Raw genomic sequence first — 23,872 nt, 5'->3', positions numbered from 1 at the left:
AGAGGGAGATTTGGGGGTATTACAATCCCCTTCCAACTTCTTCACCATCTCCCACAATCCACCTGTCGGATTTTGGAGGGGAAGGGGTGGTCGAATTTGGGAGGGGAACGTGGTGGGGCTGCCGAATTTCTCCGACTTCGCTTTCTCTCTCCTCACCGCCATCCCCATTTAGCTTCTTCACCATCTCCCACAATCTTCCCATCAAATTTTGGAGGGGAAGGGGTGGGGTGGTCGAATTTGGGAGGGGAACGTGGTGAGGCTGCCAAATTTTGGAGGGGAAGGTGGTGAGCTGTCAAATTTGAGAAGGGAAGGGGGTGCACTGGTCGAAATTTGGTGGGAAAGGGGGTGGGGTGGTTGGATTTGGGAGAGGAATGTGGTGGGGCTGCCGGATTTGGGAAGGGAAGGGAAGGCGGTGCGGTGGTCGGAATTTGGAGGGAAAGGGGATGAGCTGCCAGAATTAGGCGGTGGGAGAGGAAGAGATGGCTGGGAAGGAGGGGGAGGGTGGTGGTAGGATGTATTAAGATTGTGGTTGGTGGGGAAGGAGTTTTTTTTTTAATTAATTTTTTTATAAATTAAATATTTTTTTAAAAGAAATATGTTAAAATTAAAATAAAAAAATCTAACTAATCGTAATGTGACAGTGTCCTTCCTTAACCTATTACACAGGTTACAGGTTTTTTATCCTATTTTTGGAAAATCATGTGCAAAGGTCGTTTTATTAGGGTATTATCAAAAGGTGGTTTATTTATGGCAGATCGAGCAAAGGTCATAATATTCATGTCAATTTTTCCATAATAATTAAATATGCCTCCACTAATTATCTTATAAATTTCCTCAATTGGTCACACCCTATAATTTGTCTAAAACTTTATTTAATGTCTAGTGTTCAATCATTAGAGGGAATACTCTTAAATATTTTCACATAAAACTTTTAACAGTTTTTAACAATTGATAACATAAGATATTAACGGTCAAAGATACACATTATAAATTATACATGTAAATTGTAATAGTTAAATTGTTGCATTTTTTTTTAAAAAAAAAAGGAATATTAATCTTCAACAAGGTTGTTTTAACTCATGTAAATTGGTTAGCTGAACAATTATCTGAGTTTGAGCAATTGCTATATAATACTCCCTCTGTCCCTTTTTATTGCCCCATCCCACAAATCTGCTTTATTAAGAATTGGTAAGGGAAGAAAAGGAAGTGTGATCCCAAGTCAATATTAGTGGTTTTAATTAAATGAATTAGAGAGAGAGGGAAGTACTTATAATTAGATTAACTCTTCACGCGGGGGAGAGGTTGACTATAAAGCAAACTCATTTTCCACCAACTTTACAATTGCACAAGGTCACACAATTTTCTGAAAATTTTAAAATTTCAACACTTTTTAAATTTGGTACCTAGATCGCCTCACCCCAATCCTCCTGGAACTGTTGCCTCCTTTAGCTGGTACTCGGTATAACTCATGCACACCGTCTCCGGTGTGTCAGGTGCCTGAAGTGGGGCTAGAGGAGATGTCGTACACACAACGATTGGGGGGTGTTGGGGATGAACTCCTCTTCATCATCATCAGAGTTAACTTGGGATGGGTTATGATAAAATTGAAGTTTATCCTTCAAAAATACATAATCCTCACTATTTAGCTCTGAATCAAATCCGCCCTTACCATAGATTTGTGGGTCGATTTTTTTTTGAAAATTATTGAAATTAAAATTCATGGTAATCAAATTTGGGAATGAACTATCAAAACAAACAAATACCCACACTATGAAGGAGAATTACACAAGGATAGATCTTAAGAAAGAGATTTCTACAGAAAAATAAAAAATAAAATTCTGGAATTGTAGAACTGAATTTTAGGTTCATCAACAGAGGAGAGAGAAAATACCAAATGAGTTAAAAAAAATAGGGTTTTTTACTTTTATAAAGGTAGTGAGAAAATAGAGGTAGTTGGGGGAGATGAGAGTTAAATTAATGGTGGAAGAAAATTACAGAAGAAGATAGATGGAGAGGACATTATTTTGAATGAGGAGAGAAAAAACATTAACCAGAAGAGAGAGAAAAAGTGAAGTGATAGAGGAGAGAGGGTAATTAGTGGGTTGGAGGGAGCTCTGAGGAGAAATAATACCGTGACATGACTGAGTTATAAAAATTAAATAGAGGTTAAGAAGATGGGAACCATGGCCCAAAATGGAATGGGGCAATTAATAAGGGGCATCCATTTATAGCAAATGGAGCAATTAAAAATAAACAAAGGGAGTACAAGTATTAAAAAGCAAACAATTTTGTTACGTGTTCACAACCCTCCATCCCCAAAGAAATGGGTTCAACAACTGCCCTTTCCTAAAGATGATTTAGTGACTAACCCTGAGTAAATAATTCGGCTAGTATCATTTCATATTACGTTGGGTCCATCTTGCTTGTGGTTTTGGCTTTAGTTGATTCACTCATTCCAGTTCAATTGTGTTTGCAAATTTTACATTCTTATTTACAAGAGCATTCAACGAGTAGGATACTCATGCATAACCAAATTTAACATTCTTCACAAAGCTGTAACAAAGCATTAGCAATAGAACTTCAGCAGAACATCTATAGATATGACTCCGCGGATAACATCATACAAGTTGCCAATTAGAACTCTCGATCAGGGAAAAGAACTGGCGCTACCAAGGACCATATGTACAAAGCTGCAGTTGCCCATCCGGTGACTATGCGGACCCAAACAGATGACCACCCCACATCTATCAGCTTACCACTTTCCCCAACAGACGCTGACCACCCAGTCAGAAGCATGGCCGAATACATGCTAGCGAGAGAGAAGATGATATGGAAGAAAGTGTAAGAGTAAGTGACTGGCTTAGCCTTTTCTTTTTCTTCTTCCTCAGCAGCTTTGTCGAGAGGAAGTAAGGGCCTTCCAGCACCTTCACAAAAACCAGAGAACACGTCAATAAAAGAAATTGATATACTATAATCCCTAGAACAAGTCATATATTTTGCATGTGAGCTTAACAAAACCATAATAAACAAAATGCTAAAGCACAAAGATCCAACAGCAGAAGATCACCAACAAACACATCAAGAGTAGATGTAGAGCTAAGCCCGTTACATTAACTAAATAAATAGTGCATTAACTTAACATGCCAGTCTAATTTAGTCAGCTGTGTGCAAAACCAAACAATGGTAAATCTCTAGCTCCATTGGATTTTGGAATTAGAACAGCGATCCTAGAGTTGAGCAAAGATCACAGCAACAGCAGCAGCAGCAACATCAACAACAACAAAGCCTTGGTCCCCAAATGATTACCGGGTTGGCTAACATTAATCCTCACATGATCTCTACTTTTAAGTCACATGGTGAGAAAGCCTTCTCTCAAACTAAGTGTTCATTATACCCAAGCCGTATCACTCGTATGCCAACAAAAAAGCCAAATAATCATCATTTCCTACTTCATTCGTTTTTGAACCCAAAACCAACTTACAAAAAAATAAGGATTTGAAAATATTTCTTAATTTTAAGGAGAGAGAGAAAACACACACACACACCCATCTAAAACCATGTTTTCATGGCATATATCAGAATTGTGGGCGAATATAGGCCAATAGTAATTTCTTTTTTATCACAATTTTTAAATATACGGATCACGGGCCATTAGAACTATAAAAAAGTAGGGCCAAGCGCTGATCGGATATATGATCCAATATTACATTTCAAATATATTCATATCCAAAATTTATGATGGGCATTTGTCGTTTGAGTTATTTTACTGTGGAATAATGAAAGAGATCAATTACAGGAGAGGAGACCAGGAGAAAAAAGATAGGTAGGCTAATGGATCTTGAATTTTTGAAAATTTGTCTCATTAGAGGATAGAGTAGGGGGAGTAGAAGAAGAAAAGGAATAATATATAAATAAGCGTGAGTTTTGAGCTGTGTGATTAGGTAAACGCTTTCATTAAAGACTTAAGTGCTTTCATAATTGATCCAAAGACTTTGATGCTTTGGATATTATTCCAATGATATCCACAAGTACCCGATATTTGAAAATTCTGATCAAATATCTTGAACCAATATCAAATTTTTGGTCGAAAATCCAAAAAAGCAGATTTTTGGATTTTCAGATAACATTGTTTGGCAAAGAAAGTAGGAATTGGATCCAAACCAAATTTTACTTTGGATTGTAACAGATTAGATTTGGTGAAAAATTCGGATCGGATTGGATCCAAACCAAATCTTACTTCGGATTGGATTAGACTAAATTTGGTGGGAAATTCAGAACGGATTGGATACATCAAAACCAAGTTGACCAAAAACCAAAAGTAACCCTAGTTTAATAGAGTAAAAGATATGTATACTCTCAAACCACCAACAATGCATGTGATATAAAATGTATAACCAAGAAAATATGCTATAATTGCCAAACCAAAACAGCACATAAGTTTACCAGCACGAGGTGAGCTAGGAGGGGAGAGAAGAGTTGTTGAAGAACCAGCACGAACAGCAGAGTAGACAACCGATAGCACAGTAGTAAGCAGCCCAATGGTAAGTGAAGTTGTTGAAACAGCTTGAGAATGCTTGTGAAGACCATTGCACTGATAATCCCGAGGCTCACTGGCAAGTCCATTATAACAGAGGTACATGCAATATAGTGATATAACAGACGCAGGCAAAATGCTACCATTGACCTGCAACAAAGTTCAGATTGCAAAATTGATCATATCCATACAGTTGACAACTTAGAAACATAATCTTGGAAAAACTATAAACTTCATAATTTGGTACAATTGTACATAACTATCTTTTATGCATTTAATCACTCAACTCTCCCGAAATCACCTTCAACCTCCCCCCCACACCCCCCCCCCCCAAAAAAAAAAAAAAAAAAAAAAAAAAAAAAAAAAAAAAAAAAAAAACAAGAGCAATTGCTTGCGAAATATTCCCTATGTCCTACATTAGTTTTAACACTTATCATAACACATAGTTTTAGATGTTTAACTGTTTGTTTATAAACCATTAATTTATAGGAAAAGTAGATGTGAAAGGAGATGATTGGAGTATTAGTTTATTGAAATAGTAGATGTGATAGAAGATAGTGGGGTATACTTCTATTGAATGTGAGAGTATCCGACTCTAATTTTTGGTTAAGTAAAAAAAGATATACTTCATATTAAAATAATAGTGGGGTGTTTCCTTAAAACAAAAGTTCAAAAACTAATCTCGGACGAAGGGAAAATTGATTTGTTCAGCTCATTCAGCAGCATAAAAAACAAATTGATGTACATAATAATTTGTTGACAAAAGAACCCAAAACACCAAACCAAAAGAAAAGCCACAGAAAGGAGAAGATAGAAGTAAAGACACAACATATAATTGTCCTAAGACCCGCAAAAAAGTCTACTCTTTATACTTGAACTTTGTGAAGTACAGCACTAGAAAGAAATATCTAGACTGCTTTAGTCTTGATGAACGATATGCAACAAGTAACACTAAATTTACTTAAAAGTGTAACATATACTGCAACTGATTTAATGAACGAGAGAATGAAGGACAAAATTTAGCAGTAAACAGAAAATTTGGTATAAGAGTAACTCACCGCTGGGTGTAGAGCTACTATTGCAAAAATGAAGGCAAACATAAGGGTTGTCACGATGAAAAAGGTGTTCAGCCCACAATCTTGTCCAGATGGAGTAAACCAATGGAAGAGTACAGCCGAAAAGGAAAAGGTTGCCAAGTAACAAATGAGTGAAACAACAAACAGAGCAGTGTACCTATGATTCCACGGAGATTCACAACATAAAGTCAGGAAGATCATAAATTACAAAATTTATCAAGAAAAAGCTACTTTTCATTAATATAACGGTGTTCAATAAAAGAGTAAGACAAACTACCAGAATTGCTCATTGTATCCAACCCATTTGTCATTCCACCCATGAACAAAATCTAGCAACAACACAACTTGAACAAAAAGAAATAATCCTGCCCCAAACTTCGAAGTTGCCTCTGCAAAACAGATTTACATGAACATTAACTACAAATATTCAAACAGTATAAAATGAAAAGCCAACCCTGTTTTATTCTTTTTCAAGGATCACTACAAAGGTATTGAATGCATGTCAGACTTAGGTATAGCAAGGTATTTTGGGAATCTGAATAATGAACAAAAACTAGCAACAAGAAACAATCAACTCTAAGGACGTTTACCTAAAGTTTAAGACAATATTGATACTTAGACAGCAAATGCTATACTCCAAGGCATCATAATTAGGACAGCAAGATAAAAATCATTAATAGCAATCACTATTCCCCTCTTGATGTCTATGCATACTTTTAATATAAATCAAACTTCCTAAGGAAAAGACTAGAATCTACCAACTTTTTAGGTTCAAAGAATTAATATATATTTTCATTAGAGGACCTAATCACAATTGCTACATTTGTTACCCTACCCTTTCCAAAATTACAGACACATTGCTTGCAGTAAATGCATAAGCCCAAAGTCAACAACACTACCATACCCACCACTTTCATTCCGCAGCCACATCTCGTGTGTCTGCTTCCAATTGCTATTCTCACAAAAGTACCATAATTGCAATCATCTCTCCTCTAGATAACCACCACCACAACCTCTGCACCCAGACACACCAACCACCACCATCAAAAAACATTGCCACTTCAAGAGAGATAGAGAAGCTCACCAGAAAAATAAAGATTTTAGGAAATTGACATCAACCAAAATACATCAGCCAAAGTATTAGCCAACTTGATATCATCAAGCCGTGGTATGCAATGGCCCATCCATAGCTGAAAATTGCATATGTAGAGGAAGAGTGCACTTGATGAAAGAGAGTTCAACTTGGTTCAAAGAGTAGTAGGGTCAAGGCATCACAATAAGATGTGCCCATCAAGGTGAATACATGAGAGAGAGAGAATAGAGGAGGCAGGAGGGGTAATGGAAACAGTGAAGAGGAAGTTTGGTGGAGGTTGAGAAAGATTTAATACAAAGGCTACAAGCCTACAAATAAATAAAGGGATTTCTTCACTTGTATAAATCTAGCCTGTTTCCCTTTCTATATTCCCCTAAACCAACTGGGCCTTTTAAGTTTTCAATATAATTTTGCTAGTCATAGCAAAAAGAAAGTAAATAACAAAAGACCTAACAAAACAAATCAATAACTTTGCATGAGCTTATATTGAATTTAGTGATTTGCTGACATAAGACTACTACAGGACAATCTACAAGGGCAAAAGTTCTATAACAAGTATCACATCTCAAATGAAAACACTGAATAACTAGAATAAAGAACTACATAGCAAGAACCATGAACTCCAGGTATACTAAGATAAATGTGTCAAGTTGATTTAATCAACAAATGGGTTACTATCAATTATAATTCCAATTTTCCCATCTTGATATCAGTTAACAATAACATTGATACAAGTACATTAGATCCAGTACAATTACATTTGGATATTTTGTTTACCTTTGTTGTGGGACATGATACAAGGGACTACGTAGACAATCCTAATTCGTTCAACTATTGGTTTTTCCTGGTTCACAAGTTTTACTAATGTTGCCATTTATCAACATTGCATCTTAGTGCTAAAAAACTCAAGGAGCAAAGAGTCCCTGAAGCCATGGCGCGAGGCACAAAGGGTTCCTAGAGCCCAAGGTGCAAGGCAACTTTATTTTTTAGTTTGAAATTTTATTTTATTTCATTCAAGCATGAAAAAAATAGTAAAATAAAAAGTTTTCAAAATTAATAAATTAACAATTTAAAACAATCAGAAGGGGGAGGGGGTATTACGTAACTAGTAAAATCAGTGTGGGGATACCTGTCAATATCTTACCAAAAAAATTTAGCAGCAGATCAGAGGAGAAAGAATTTAGAGAAGAAGCTTCAAGATTGAAAAGCAGAAGAGTGAAAATTGAAGAGGGCGATGAAGACAGAAAAAGAGAGGAGAATACAAGAACAAAGGGAGAGAATGAAGAAAAAAGTGCAGCTCGAAGAGAGAGAAAGACCTGGGATTCCTTGACCGAGGATGACCACTGGTAGATATGGTGCCAACAACCATGGGAGTCTCACCAGAAACGTAATCGCTTCCCAACCGTGATTTAGGATTTCCAATAGTTAGGGCTTTCAATTTGGGGGTTAAAATCAAGTATATCCATGCAATTAATAAAGGGTTTTTGCTCAAATTAGTCTACTGGAGGGTAAGAGTTGATTTGGATTTTTTTTGGGTAGTTTTAAGGTTTACCTCAAATTTCCCCCCGCAAGTCCTCACTCTTGCTTTTGAACAAATAGTGCACAAAGCGCAGAGCATCGGACCTTGAATAGGCGTGCTCCTCTGACCCTCTTAACACTTTTTGAATGTGTAACACCTAGGTAGGGGAGAGGTGCCTTTCACCTAGCTTTATAAAACTAAGCATAAGCTTCCGTGCTAGGTTGTAAAACAAGGGATGCAACAATTAACCATTAAAGGGGAGAAAAATTTTCGATCCCACAGCAAAATTACCACTTTATGTTCCACTTTTTTCATTGATCCATATTAGCAGGGTTTTATTATACATTATTCTATTTTAACTTTATAAAAAAAAAATAATAATAAAAAAAAAAAAAAATACGAAAAAAAAACACGAAAAAAAAAATGAATAAATAAAAATTCAGGAGTTAAGGACATAAAGAAGTTGGGCTTGCAGGGGCATTAGATTGAAATGAAGGAAATGAAAGGAGAGGAACATGGTTGGTGAGTACAAAAGATAAATCTTGGTTCATGTAGCCAACCCCATCTTTGGGATTCATTGTAATAATATTAGAATGCAGTCATGTTGTTTGATTGCCCTTCCGAACTTATACATTTAGCAGCAAGACTCACAGTCAGCACCAGCGGTGAGCCATACCCAATACCAATTCAAATTCAAAATTACCACCAAGTAATATTTCCTTTTTTTTTCAGCAACCCAATTTCACTACCATTTTTGGTAATTGATAGCAATAATAGTTTTGAAATCCAGATTTTACAACTCAAACCACACCCTTCTTTCCCGTCGTTCATAAAGATGGTCACTGTAGGGGGTTAATTAAATTCTTTTTGGAAAATAGGGTAGGTTTTCAAGTGTTTCCAAATGGTTGATAAATGATAACCAGCACACAGGCAATCTTTTAGATTTTGGTGATGCTTTTGGAGACTTCCAGATGAGAGTATTGCTAATGCAAATTACCAACAATACAGGTGAGGTTGGGAATCGGGCGCAAATGCTCGACTCGCCAATTGAAGTAGCTATAGTTTGCTGGATTTCATGGCAGGATGAACACAAGAAAGAAGGATAAAAATACCTTTTTTTTTCTTTGAGAAAACTTATTAATGAAGTTAAAACAAATGATGATGTGATTCAATGGGAGAGTGGCACAAGTTGTAGGGAAATCTTATGGGGCAGAAAATTAGGACTCCCATACTATCAACCAATCAATCAAAGCCTTAATCCCATAAGTGGGGTCGGCTACATGAACCAAAAGTGATTATTCCATATAGTCATCCACAAAAATCTTTCTCCTCCATCCCTTACGATCAAATAACTCATTTTCACGCAAATCCATATGCTTCATATCCATATGCAAATCCAATTTGGACTCCCATACTAGACACTACAAAATCAAAGCAAGTCACTCAATCTGAGACATATTCTACATGGTGCCAAACCATCACTTCATAGATGATAAGAAATCAATAAACATCAGCAAAACACTACATAAATTATGCCTGCTCAATATATTTTATTTATACAAAGATAAAAACCTTATGAAAGGACAAACAAATGCTCTCTCTAAACCCAAGTAATACAATTCCTCAAATTAACACTATGTAATTGTGTCATCAATTTTCAAATCCTATTTAAATTGTAAATACAACACTTCATCGAAAAATAAAAAATAAAAATAAATAAAAAGAGGGCGTATTTTGGGGGAGAGGGGGGGGGGGTTCAAAAGCTTAAACCAGAAAGAGAGGGGGGAGGGAAGAATTATAAGAAAGAAACTGAGACAACAACAAACATGCAGTTGATAGGGGAAATCCAAGAAAAATAAATAGGCTCATACCATAGAGGCTGATGATTTCATTGGGAAGGAAAAACATCAAGAGTACAAGGAGACACCAACATATTATTTTCATCATCCATCCACCATGATGCAAGCTATCACGAGGATCCTTTTGGTTTTTCACACCAATCATTAGGACAGCTAAAATGGTGAAAAATAGAAAATTTCCCAGACTAACTCGCAGCACAGCATCTGTTTGAAACCATTCCTTGTCAGGTGTTTGGTGAAAATAATTGATCCCTGCGGAAACAATGAAGATGTCACTTTCCACGTTTATGTATAAACACAATGCCAGTAGGAACCACAGGACTATTGCAGCTAAGATAAGAACATGACACGGATACATTAAGATAATATCACCCCAAGTGTTCAATCAACACAGCCAAATCCTTTTTTGTTATATCCATGCTTTCTATAAACATTATGAGTGTTTTCTCAAGATGTTTCAGAAATAAACATGCTCAGTCCTTGGATCCTGGGAGCATTTCAGAGCCATAGGATTCAGACCTGAATTAACTAAAAGAAGTCAAAATCAAGAAATTCAAACTAAACCCCAATTCATTGACATTGAGAAATTGCATCAAAGATTCCCCTTATTCCCTTAGCCTTTATAAAGCTTTAATCACAGTTCACAACTGATAGAATATATGCAAATATATTCTTGCTTGTATGACTGGTAAATAATAGGAGTACTGTTGAAACCATGTCATCACCGGATTCAGATTTAAACATATTTACAATTATATATATATAAAAAAAAAAAAAAAAAAAAGAATGAATAATAATTAAATAGTAGAATATTAGAGAAGCTGGATAAAAATTTAAAATCATAAGGAAATCAGGTGGACCATTTTAATTGGGTTGAGATACCAGTGTTTAAAAAAACTTTAAGGCACACTACAGCAAGGAGTCCCAAAAGCTTAAGGCGATAGGGGTTCCAAGTGCCAGCCATTTGAGCCAGGTTAAAGTAATAAGTGTTTTAGAAGGCTTAAGGCACAATAAAGCAATAAGGGTCCCAAAGTCTAGATTCTATTGTTCTAAGAGCAAGCGTAAGGTACAGGCCTTGTTGAAGTGAGACATAATTTTAAAAGATTATGTGAAATGAAATTCATCCAATATGCCTTTGGCATTACTCTAGTACGCTTGAGGCTAGGTGCGAATGAGCCTAATGTGTTGGCAACTCTACCTAAGACATGCTTAACAAACCAAACAAGCCAAGCAATGAATTATTTAAATTGAGGGTTCAATCATGGGGTTTTTTTTAATCATAAAGATATTGCGCATATATGAATGACATTGAACTAATGTAGTTAATCCTATGTGACTAGGAGACAAGGTAGAGAGTGACAAGGGATAGAAAAATGAGAACTAACAGAACTTATCATGACAAGTGTGCCTTACATATGACAAAAGGAGAGGAGCGACAGGGATGTATAAAACAACAAATTGTGGCCTGAATACTTCAAGAAAAAGTATAAGAGAGCAATAAAGGAAGCATTAAACATTTGGAGGGAGCCACTATGTGTCAAGTATCCAATTCTAGGTTTAAGATACCAGGATTCTAGTCTGAGGATACAAAAACTCAGCAAGGGCAAGAGTGGAATAATCTACAAAATCTAGTTCATTTCTGGTATCTTCTTTTGCCATTCATCTACATAAGGTCACCTCTAACTTCAGACTCCAAACAGATAGCAACAAAATAAATGCTTGCATTAAAAAGATGATTTCATTTTCTAAAGAAAACATAATTGTTAAAAGGGTTTTCCTTTGTTTGTTTGAATATAGAAGTAAAAGGGAGGGGAAGAATAGGAGAGAAAATAAAGGAAAATGGAGAAATGAAGGAAATAAAATTTTCAAGAAAATGTTTTTCACCAAAACAAACATAGCCTTAGTATGATATGCGCAAATTAGGATACATCATTTATGCATAGTTGGGGCTTCCATCATGGGTTCAAATTAAGCTATATCATGCAATAAGATTCAGAGAGGGTTCTTTCTCAAATTTGTATCTTACATGGAAAATGTGATAAAAAAAAAAAAGAAAAGATTGGTCAGTTTACCATTTTCAACAGTCTTTTGACTCCTTCCTAACTCTAATTTGTACAATAAGAAGAAACACGTGGTGCACTAACTCTAACTTGATAGGAGGTCGGTATGAGAAGCAAGCCTACACACTTTTCGGAAAGATATGCGCAGGGCGGCTGGAAGCTAGTGGGTCATCAAATCTTTAGAAATCCTTCAGCAATCTTAAACCCCAAACATATATAAAGCTTATTGTTTAGCTTCATCAATTTCAAACCAATAAACCTTAATTACTAAAATGATCTTCTATATCATGAAATTATTATACTAAACAAACAAACTACTAACACTATTCGACAATTTCGCAACAAATCTAAAAAGCTAAATACAAAAAGACCCGTAAATAGGCGAATGTGGGAGCTTACAAGGGATCTTCTCCATAAGAGGAGCCGCAACCTCACGAAGAATATAGGCAACAATCAAGGACAGCGCAAAGACACCGCAGTAAGCTATACGAGCTGAACGGCGGCTGATCCCGGAGACCACTGTACGACAAGCATCACAAGCGCAAGCTGCGCAGCATGACGCTAGACACGAAGCTGCCCACATCCTTTCAGAACTCTTCCGTCACCACACAAATACTGCAAAAACCTGAAAATTCATATAATTATGTAATTCAGAATACAACGTAATATCTATAAATTGATAAAATTGCTTGAATTGACATAAATAGATAGGGAATTTTACAAAGCAAAACCTAGAAAGGTTGATCAAGTAATAGAAATAGAACCCTAATTTTTTGGGGTTTTTTGGGGATTGAATTAGTTTTAGAATTAAATTTGGAGGTTGAAAACGTGTTTTCGGAAAAGATCGAAGAAATAGAAAATGGAAATGGAGGAGAAAGAGAGAGAAGAGAGTAACCTTTGGATGAATGAGGAAACGATCAAGCGTCAACAATAAAGTTGGTTGTGGCTTCTGACGGGCGAGTTGGAATTACCGAATCACGATGACTTCAGGAACATTATTAGAGCAACTACAAAAGTCCCGTGAAAAAAAAAAAAATTGTAAATTAAGGACTTGTTTGTAATTTACAAAATTAATAGGAAAAATTACCTGAAATAATCCGATCTTGTTAGATAATATATGTATTTAGTGGATGTCCATTATACCCTTATGATTATTGTAGGATATTCTAGATATACTAAACTTATTATTTTACAAGGAAACCCTAATTGTATTACATGTATATATACATATGTACTCCTACATCATTCAATAATAAGAATATCAATCTATTCTCTCCCCCACTTTTCCTATTTCTCTTTAATTTCATAACACGTAATCAGCACCAAGCCCTAGCCTATTGAGCAACCATAGCCGATTAAGCAATTGATGGAAGAGCGACTACTAACTGAGAAACGATGAGTCAATCAGACTCGCATACATCACCATGAAGCCTTAATCGAATGTTTAATTAATTACCAAGGGAATGCTCATAGCGTTAATCATAATGTGATCACTCTACACATCCGATTAAAAATCATATTCGAAATCTATGAAAGCCACACTCCACGTATATTGTTGTTGGTGGAAATATTATGCAATTCTCCTCCGGCAATTTAGAAGAATACACTAAACTGTATTTTCTGTGGGCTATGATCATTGTTAAAGGCGCAACTGAATTATATATATTTGTCCTCGGTATATGAACGCAACCAGATAAGTTCCTTCTTAATTTTATCTTATTATTAACTATCATCTTGCCTAATAAATTTTATCATGTATGTGCCCTTTTATGCATTATTTATTTATTATGATATCTTGCTTTTAAAATGTGGTGGTAGAGTTATGTTTTAGACTAACTAATAAACTAGTGTAACTAACCTTGACGAAGTAACAAAGGAAATTAATCTTGATTAAGCATTTACCTTAGTCATTACCTTACTAACTAATAAAATGCAAAGGAATAGATGCGAAGGTTGGAGAAAATGGCAAAAATGAATGAGAGATTATGAAATATTTTCCTTAGTCATTATCATTGATTGCCTCAGAATATATACAACGTATATGCCTAGCAAAAGGCTTGATTCTAGGCTACAAACTAGGAAGCAATATACAAAACATACGCTTAACCAAAGGCTACAAAATAGGAAGCTATTTATCTACTTTGACTAATATACTTACAATATAATTAACAATGAATTCTTAACTGTTCCCAAACATATAGTAATGCTGAACAACGATGAAAAGGATGAACCAAAAAAAATTGTTTTTTTTTTTTAAATATCAGGTGAAAAAGATAGACAAAAATAAATAAATAAATTTGTTTTTTTTTTAAAAAAATAACAAAATAATGCTACATTGTAAATGACAAAACAATTTCAATTTAAATTTTGGGGTTCAAATTTTGGGTTGGAATTCAAAATGAAATTTGGTTTTTATTAATTAAAAGTGGGGCCCAAATTTCTGACCAATACAATAATACCAACACATATTATATATGGGCTACTACATACAACCATTGTATGTGTAGTCTTTTCCTATTTTTGGACATGTCTCATATAGTTTTAACTATGTTTAATAGTTGAAAATCACCCACTTAACTCTAATTTCTTTACCAACAAAGCCCCTAGCCAGAGTTATTTAACTCCCTCTAAAACACCGAACCACCATATATTCTCTCTCCTCCTTCCTCCTTGCTCCCTGAACCAACAACCCTCGCCTCTGCCACCACCACCGTTACATGCACTTTGTCTCTCCTCATCACCACCACCGTTACACTTTGTCATTTCACTTTCTCTCCTCCATTCAAAAATCTCTCTTCTCTAGTCACTAACCACCAACAATTCTAGATCTGACAGTGGTGTTAGTGCACCCTAAACAACAAAATTTTAGATCAGATTTAAAAAAAAAAAAATATATTAACCATGATAAATGTAAAGGGGAAGGGAAATCAATCATTAGATCTAGAATTTTTTTTGCCAATTTCGACCGGATCAAGGTCGAATTCGGACAAGGGTTGGCTTACGGCTTTGAAATTAATGGTACTAGTTGTAATTATACATGCAAGGTGGTGGTTGTGGGTTTTTTTTTTTTTTTTTTTTTAAGGTAAAGGTAAGGTAAGGTACATATGCCTAATAATTCCCCCTTCACAGGGAAGGATCATTAGAACCTAAAAGTTTCCCTATCACTGAAAAGACTAATAGATTAGAAGAAAAAAGAAAAATACATAATACTACTAAAAAAAAGCTTCTCAAGGAAGTGAAACACAACGCCTCTTAAAGAAGCTAGCCAAAAGGGGGAAACTGAACCACCACATCTACGATCACTGACGACTAGAAAACCACGACCAAGATCGATGGCAAGACGATGACTATAGACACCCAAAAATGTCTCCCCGACCGAAATCCGGTGATGAGGGAAGCCTTTCATTGCCATTTAGTTCGGGTTTAGTATTGAAATAAAGGAGTAATTAATTTTATTTCTAGATCCATTTAATTTAACTTTAGTAGCCCATATTTATTTTAATCTTGAGCCCAATTCATTTGTTTTAATTTCCAACTCAATTTTCTAAAAATCATCTAATTCATAAAGTAATTTGAGTTTGAAACGAACTTCTAAAGATCTAAACGCGTTCAAAAACCATATAAAAATAGATAAATTTTTATAATCGGGACGTGCAAAAGACTAATTTTAATAAAACACAAAAACTGAAATCTGACGCATGGCGCCAGGTTTTGTCGCACAGTGACGATTTTCATCGTTACGCCGTGATTTTCGTCGCCGCATGATGATTTTGAGTTAGCGCGATGAAATTCTAATTTAGACGCGATTTTTTTTATTTTATATCATTTTCCCATTTATTTTCTATAAATACCGTGGCCTTTTGTGGGTTACATGCACTATTTTCTGCTCGCATATTCTCTCATGCTCTAAATCTCTCCATCTCTCTTACATAATCTTTCAAAATTCCTCCTCTGAGTGCTCCTCGACATCAATACTTCACTTGAAACTCTATTGGCGGTCCACAGCGTGAGAGGTTGATCATAAACCTTGAGGGTTTCAATCTCAAGTCAATTTATTTTTTAAATTTAATTTAGTTTCTTTTGATTTATTATTTATATTAAAGTTACTAACTGTTTATTCATAATATAGTTTCTAGGTTTCGTAATTGAAGTAGGTAGATTTAATTATTCCTTTTTTTTTAATTAATTCTACAATATTTGTTCTTACTAGCATAATGTTTAGGAATTGTGTTTTGAATTATAGTATCATGTTTAGGCGTTATATTAATCATGTTAGTATCATGCCTAGGATTTTATTAATAATTATTTAGTATCATGATTAGTTGTGATGAGGGGATTTTTCCCCGCCACATGGACCAATGGAGCCCTACCACGTGTCATCCACGTGGATCAACTAGAGCCCGCCACATGTCACCTCGTGAGAGGTCCAAGGTGGACCAATCAGGTCACGACACATGGCAGACATATTGCCAACTAGGAAGGTGGCCTTTAATGCACTACAAAAAAAATGAGAATAGGAAACAATAAACATTGTAACACTTTTATACATGTTATCTTTTGTAGTAAATGGCAACAATATTTTTTTGTTACCTTGATATTAACAATCTATACTACATTACAATGCAACAATTAAAAAAGTGTTGCTTTAGGGTATGTAAGACCACAATATCATAAAATGTTGCCCACTAAGAATCAGTTACTCATAATTAACCTCACGTTTCATCATATCTCAGAGCGCTCTCACTCAAAACTGCTTCCTTCCTACATTTCCCTTTTAACCCAACTGTGCTCCACCGAAACCAAGCTAAGCTTCTTAAAAATTCTAATGAAAATTTTAGAAATGGATGGAAATTCATCAATGACAACGTTTGACGGTTACCGGCGTGATTGTCAGAAACTGCGATCTTGAATTCATAACACTAATAGAATAAAAGAAATAGGCAACCCCCCTATGGCAACGGTTCATGAAAACCGTTGCCAACTTAAGTGAGCGCCATTTTAAATATGATCAAAATGATTAACATTGGCAACGGTTAACCATTGCCAACTGCGTTTTTTTTTAAAAAAAATAATAAAATAAAAGGTAAAGGTTTGGCAACGGTTAACCGTTGCAAAATTTTAAAAAAAATTGCGGGTTTTCCCTACTCTTCCACTGTTCATCGTCTTCATTCAATTGCAAAAAAAAAAAAAAAAAAAACGCAAGTGGCCTCCATTTTCCCTCCTTCTGCGTTTTCCCTCCTCCTTCTTCATTCAACTTGCTCCCCTCTTTGTTCCTCCATTGAAGTGGCCTGGTGCGAGGTACCTCCATTGAAGACAATTTCCCCTCCTCTCTTCTCCTTAGCACGCTGCTTCATTCAACTCATCTCCCCTCTTCGTCGTTCCTCCATTGAAGCTAAGTGTTTCGGGGTTTTCTGATGTCCTGCGGGAGAGTTACAATTCCGAAACTGGAACCGGGCGCCTGTACCTGCAAAACAAACGGATGCTCCGGATGATTGGAGATCCGCCTCCTACGGTCAAGTTAGTACTTGATTAAGGAGTAATTAGTGCGGAAATTAAAGTGATTGGGTCTCTCTAGGTGAGAGAGTTTAATGTGTGTAATCTGCGTTTTTTGCGTAATCCCCCTTAATGAGGATTAAGGGAGGTATTTATAACCTCGGGAAACGTGCCAATCTAGGTTTAGGTTAACCTTGGGCTGATTGGGCTTCCCTCGGAAGTTGGGCCTAGGTGACCGGTTATCCTAGGTGTCATGGGAAGGACACGTGTCGTGTCGTAATTGGTCCATACTGGACGGACCATTGCTTGACACGTGGCAGGCTCCTATTGGCCCATGTGACGGACACATGGCGGAACCTGATTGGTCCACTTGTCAGATGGTGATTGGTGGGGAAAAATCCCCTAATCATTTGCCCCTCACAGGTGGCACGTGACTGGTCACGTGTTACCTGTGACAGGTATCGCCCTGTAACAGGCGACGACCTGCTACAGGTGTCACTCGGCGAGAGGCCGAGAGATTCTCCTGCCAAAATTTTGAATTCTGGAAGTGACCCTTCGCCTTCTCACTTCGCCTATATAAAGGAGTGTTGACTTCGGTCATTTTCACACTTGAAAACTTTGAGAGAACATTCGGACCCCTGAACTTGCTCTGACATTTTGGACCCTTTCTGCCTACCGCCTGCTCTGACAAGCCGACTGCAAAGGATTTTCAGAACTTCATCAATCGTCACTCGTTCAGGTAACCGTCGGTTCTCTTACTCTTAATTTTCTCTTTACTTTATTCTTTTTTGAAATGGCACCACGGAAGCACTCGACACGACCTAGGTTAGTGATCAGCCGGTCACCGGGGACGGCTGAATCTAGGACTAGGAGTGCCGCCTGCCCTTTTCTGGACCCATCTTGCCCTTTATACAAAGTCCGACTGTATCTGTATCTGTGTCTATGCAGAGCATGATGGCCAGAACAAAAAAGACTGCCAGGATCTCAAACTCAGACGGCTCCTCCCACAGGGTGCCGATTAGTGAAACATCTGACCAGGCGCCAGATGTGGAAGTAAAACAAAGCGGCTTGAAAGCCGGCAATTCTGAGGGAGGAGTCAAAGTGACCCCTTCCCATTTTACAGTTGACAATTCTACATTCTCTCCTGCTCCTTTTAAAGGAGAGGAGGCGGGCCCCTCCGGGAGAGGGGAGGAGTCGTCCTCTTCGGACTCGTCAGAGGACGATCCCGAGTCTAGCTCTTCTGGCCATGCTTCTCTGGACACAGAAGAGAAAAACAGTCGCCTACAAGAGGCGAGGCTTTCTCACGCAGTTGAGAAGGGGGACGATTGGGCGGAGCCATCCGCCTCTCACCGAGAGCAAAATACCCCCTACTACTGCACGGTACCTCGGGGCCGGATCACAGCCATGCAAGAGAAAGTGGAGAGCTTTATCGCAAACCACACAATGGGCCCCGGCTTTTTAGTGTTCGTGTCGGATCCAGAAGACACAGTCGTCTGGCCGGCTGGTACCAGTTATGATGGCGCCTGCTTTGGCTGCTACGAGGCGGCCATCAAGGCTGGGCTGCGCTTCCCACTACATCCGGCTGTTCAGCGGATCTTGGATGGGTATGAGTTGGGGTTATGGCAGTTAGCCCCGAACTCCTGGGTCAACGTACTCGGCTATGTGGCCGGGTGCGAACTACACGGGGTGGAGCCGAACTTCGAGGCTTTCGCCCACATGAACTACCTCAGCCGGACCCCTAAGGCAGGCGGTACCGGCTGGTATCAATTGACGAGCCACAGGGGCTACCTCATGACGAGAGGTAAAGCAAACAAATGGAAGGACTGGCGGAGCACCTTCCTTATCATTGAGAGTTCAGACACAGAGCTGAACAAGCGCTTCAACAGGTGGAACAGGAATCCGCCCCTTCTTGCAGGCGGCCGCATCATGCCGCGTGTTCCCCCCAAGGCTAAGAAAGAGATCCTAGATAAAGGACTCTTCAAAGTAGAGTCGAAGGTGAACTCTACTTCAGGGGTACGAGAGCAAGTACCCCTGCACTGCGTCCCGAGCTTCAAATGGCTCTACAACGAGTACTTTTTGGCCGCCTGTGGCCTCAGCAGTCGGTGCTCAAGAGGTAGCCGGCCTGTCGAATACTCTGTTGTTCCGTGCATTTCTTGTTATGACTTTTATTAACTTTGCTATTTGTTTTTGCAGCGGACGCCATGAGCAAAATTACCGCCTCCAATACTGCGGCGGCCATGTTGCGGGCCTCCATCATGCAACAGTCTTCAACCGACTCCCCCAACAAGGGGGCACCCTTGGTGGGCTTCGAACCTTTCACCCTCTTTTTAGAGTTGTGTTTATGCATATACTGACTCTTTTCTTCTTTTTTAGACGGGCGCTCCAAGAGCTTCTTCTTCCCAACAGCCGGACCCCAAGGCCCGGAGGACGACTGTTGCGAGCTCTCCTGGTTCTGCCAGGAAACATGTGGCGGCTGAGAAGCAGCTGACCACTTCTTCTAAAACTCTAGCTGGGCCACCTAGAAGTATGAAATTATTCTTGTAAATTTTAGACTTGCTCCCTTCTTTACTAGGTCTAATCCGTTTGTTTATGCTTGATGCAGCCAGCCTTCAGGAGCCTGACTTGGTCGAGGTGGCCAAGTCTATGATCAAGGTCGTTCCTCCAGCTAAAAGGGAGGCGGTCAGGGGTGTCGGCACCCTTGACCTAGACGGGATTGCAGGGGTCCTTGCTGAGGTATAATTAGCATATTTTTGAGTATTTGAATTCCAGGACGCCTGTTTTCTTTTTTGTTTGGAAACTGACGCCTGTTCCCCTTTTTACTTAGGCCCTGCTCCGAGTGAACGGCCTTCGCAAGCCGCTTGACCGGAAGAACAAAGAGGTAAAGGATGCAAAAGCTATGGCCGCCTCTGACTGTGATAAGGCAATGTTTCAAATTGCCCAAAATGAAGTTCTGACCATTGATATTCTTTATTATCAGGCGCAGGCTACTGCCGCTATCCGGGCTCAGTTAAAGGCGGCCCAGAAGAGGAATAGCGAGCTGGAGGCGACCATCAACAACCTCAAGGCCGAGCTGAGACCTCTTCGCCAAAAGATGTCCTCATACGAAACCTTGGAGAAATCCTTGGCGAGCGTATAGGTACGGCTGGTGACCTAGGAGAAGAGTCTTACTCAGGAGCTCTCGGAAAAGGCCGAGCAAGAAAAGAAAGAGCTGGTCCGGGAGATGATGGAAGACTCTGCTCAAATCCAGCGCATGACTTGGGGCCGCCTCTTCCCCAATGCCGACTTTGCCTCATGGGAAAAAACGTACCGCCAGTGTTCTGATAGATATAATCAAGAGATCCTGGCGGCTGCTGAGGAAGAGGCGTTGCAGGAGGAGGAGCAGCCGGTAGTGGCGATTGTGCCGCTTGGGGGTAATGCATCAAAGAAGGATGCAGCTGAAGCCGAGTCTAGCAGGAAGAGTGCTGACCAGGCGGCAACTGCTAATATTGAAGATCTGCCCCCTTCTTAAGCTTTATGTCTTCTTTCCACGGCCTGTGTGCCGTTTGTTTGTATTTACCCGGCCAGGGGGCCGGGGCTCTGAATATTTTGTCGGTCTTTAATGACCGGCTTCTTTTTAATGAATTTTTTTTGTTCTGCTTCAAATTTGTTCAAGTATGGAATTATTCTGATATCCAATTGTACACTATACCGACTGTTTTACATGGCCGATAGTTGCAGACAGGTACGGATAGTTAGTCACGCCGCCTATGCCCCTGGACGACTGGTTGTCTGTTTCCAGGCTAGACAATCAGTCGGCCATTTATCCAATCGGTATTCGAACCATTTTAAAGACTGGATCCCATTTAGGCAGGCGGTCCTGTCATTTGTAAAATTAACCAAGTAGGGAAATTGTTTCATACTTGTCATGCTTTTAGGCTAGAGACTTTAGGCCGTCTAGGCCGACTGTATGAACACCTTTTTAGTTTCAAACTAAAATTTTTAGGGAGTGACCAAGTAAACATGATTGTTACTAGTCGCCAAGTAACTGAGTAGTAGAGGTATCAAGCGGTGGGTACCGGTTGTCCCCCTTTATTCGCCAATGTTTGTTGGCTTTTAACTCATAGGTTGTTAACTTAGCAGGAGTAGTGGTTGAGAGCCCCTGTTTGCTAAAAACAGGCGGACGACTCATACCTTTTAGGCTCCATACTAAGTTTGAGAGAATGACTATGAGTTAACTTTGGTGTTACTCAGTCGCCGTCACTCCTGCTTGAGTAGTAAAGGTACCAGGCGGCGGAGGCCGGCTGAACCTTTTGATTCGCCAATGTTTGTTGGCTATTAACTCAAGAGGTACCCCCTGCATTTATCCCAAGTAATACAGGAGGTCATCTGACTCAGATGCCTACTGCTACCACTGGTTTGGTTAGTAGTTATCCTTGTCTCAAAAACGGCTACGTGGTTGCCCTTGGGGTCAGTCGTATAGGTGTCGTGTAATTAGTTTATAGAGCAATGTTCCACCCAAAAGGGAGCTGCTCTCTGCGACGAATTTCATCCGGAGGGATGCCGCCGGACGCCTGCTATGATGTTGGGACAGGTCGTATTAGTTTTGAAGATTGGATTAGTTGGCTTGGCGCCTGGTCTGATCATTCGGCCTGTGGCCTTGGTTAGTTCTTAGTGAACGTAGGTGCTAAGTAAAAGGAGGGTAGCCGCCTGTTTAGGCACAGGGTCGGCTAGACCCTGATCATTTTTAGCTAAGTATAAGGGGGGTGGCTGTGTGTTTGGAACCAGTCGGCCCTCTTCTATGGAGAGTAGCCGACTATATGTCCAGACGGCATGCCCCTATGGTGAGAGTAAAATATTCAATGGAGAGTAGCCGACTGTAAAGGTACAGGCGGCATGCCCCTCTGAAGATAGAGTAAAATACTCAATGGAGAGTAGCCGACTGTAAAGGTACAGACGGCATGCCCCTCTTAAGTAAGAATAAAAACTGAGTATGGAGAGTAGCCGACCGTTTGTTAGTAGGCGTGCCCCTCTTAGTACAAAATTGAATATTAAGTATGCAAACTTTTATTAAGTAGCCCTTGAATATTTACATCATTCAAAAGAAATATTTCTTAAGATTATCTACATTCCAAGTTCGAGGCAACGGTTGTCCGTCTGGTGTTCCCAGACGGTAGGTACCGTCCCTGACCTCTTCACAGATTCGGTAGGGTCCTTCCCAGTTGGGAGTTAGTTTGCCAGACTCATTAGCCCTTCCAACTGCTTCCATTTTTCTAAGTACAAAGTCCCTCACTTTGAGTGGACGCCTGTGTACTTTTTTGTTGTATGATCTAGTCATTCTCAGGCGGTAAATTTCATGGCGCAAGACAGCATTGCCCCTCCTTTCAGGAAGTGAGTCTAATGCCAGGCGCATGGCTTCCCAGTTTGCCTCTTCGTCATATAGCATTACTCGAAGAGTCGGCTCGTAGTGTTCTATTGGAAGAACAGCTTCCGCACCATAAGTTAGGAGGAATGGAGTTTCTCCAGTCGCCCCTTTTTCAGTCGTCCTAATGGCCCAGAGAACATGTGGTAATTCATCCGCCCATAGGCCGCCTGCTCGTTCAACCTTTTTCTTGAGACCGTCTGAGATGATTTTATTAAAGGCTTCTACCTGGCCGTTTGCTTGTGGACGGCTGACAGATGCAAAGTAGTGTGCAATTCCTTGGTCACCCAACCAGCTTTTGAGAACAGGCGTCTCAAACTGGGGACCATTATCAAAAACCATAGACATGGGAACCCCGAACCGAGTGATGACATTTTTCCAAATGAATGAAATTACATCTTTCGTCTTGATTCCCTTTACAGCCTCCGCCTCTACCCATTTAGTGAAGTAGTCGACGGCAACAAGTATGTACCTCCTTCCGCCTGTAGCAGGCGTATATGGACCTAGAATATCCATGCCCCACTTAGCAAACGGTAGTGGGCTATGAATGGTAGTGAGGTCAGTAGCCGGGCGGTGAATTAGCTTGACACACCTTTGGCACTTGTCACATTTTTTCACCATCTCCATTGCATCTGCTTCTAAAGTAGGCCAAAAGTAGCCCTGCCGCCTTGCCCGTTGAGCAAGCGTCCTACCGCCTATATGGGAAGCACAGTAACCAGAGTGAAGATCGTCTAGTATCTCTCGTCCCTTTTCTGGAGTAACACACTTTAAGAAGGGTTGAAGGTACCCCCTTTTGTGAAGTTCTCCCTTTATTATTTCAAAACTGGTTGCTCGTTTTTT

The 23,872-nt window shown here is 39.1% G+C and overlaps 1 protein-coding gene across 3 annotated transcripts; it reads right to left on the bottom strand.

Moving 5' to 3' along the window:
- Positions 1–2,207: 2,207 nt before the first annotated feature.
- LOC110692134 (probable serine incorporator) lies at positions 2,208–13,170 on the bottom strand. 3 transcript variants are annotated; one of them, XM_021869131.1, is made up of 7 exons: positions 13,037–13,170; positions 12,541–12,766; positions 10,094–10,333; positions 5,888–5,999; positions 5,593–5,767; positions 4,444–4,684; positions 2,208–2,924 (listed from the first exon to the last, which is right to left on the bottom strand). In XM_021869131.1, the coding sequence occupies exons 2-7, from the start codon at positions 12,722–12,724 to the stop codon at positions 2,635–2,637; spliced, it is 1,242 nt and encodes a 413-aa protein (XP_021724823.1). In that variant the 5' UTR covers positions 12,725–12,766; positions 13,037–13,170; the 3' UTR covers positions 2,208–2,634. The 3 variants fall into 3 exon arrangements, with proteins under 3 accessions (XP_021724823.1, XP_021724824.1, XP_021724825.1); XM_021869132.1 differs by lacking the exon at positions 13,037–13,170 and adding an exon at positions 12,873–13,026; XM_021869133.1 differs by lacking the exon at positions 13,037–13,170 and adding an exon at positions 12,863–13,017.
- Positions 13,171–23,872: the final 10,702 nt, after the last annotated feature.

The sequence above is a fragment of the Chenopodium quinoa genome, unplaced genomic scaffold (assembly GCF_001683475.1).
Source record: "Chenopodium quinoa cultivar QQ74 unplaced genomic scaffold, ASM168347v1, whole genome shotgun sequence".
Taxonomy (NCBI): domain Eukaryota; kingdom Viridiplantae; phylum Streptophyta; class Magnoliopsida; order Caryophyllales; family Amaranthaceae; genus Chenopodium; species Chenopodium quinoa.
This window is presented reverse-complemented; position numbering and strand designations above follow the sequence as displayed.

Bases quoted from the DNA above. Each gene is read 5' to 3' on its own strand.
- LOC110692134 (XM_021869131.1), bottom strand. From the start codon at position 12,724: ATGTGGGCAGCTTCGTGTCTAGCGTCATGCTGCGCAGCTTGCGCTTGT. The intron at 4,685-5,592 runs GTGAGTTACTCT...ACTTTGTTGCAG, and splicing joins TAGTAGCTCTACACCCAGCG to GTCAATGGTAGCATTTTGCC. The intron at 2,925-4,443 runs GTAAACTTATGT...GTTTTTGTGAAG, and splicing joins TCCTAGCTCACCTCGTGCTG to GTGCTGGAAGGCCCTTACTT.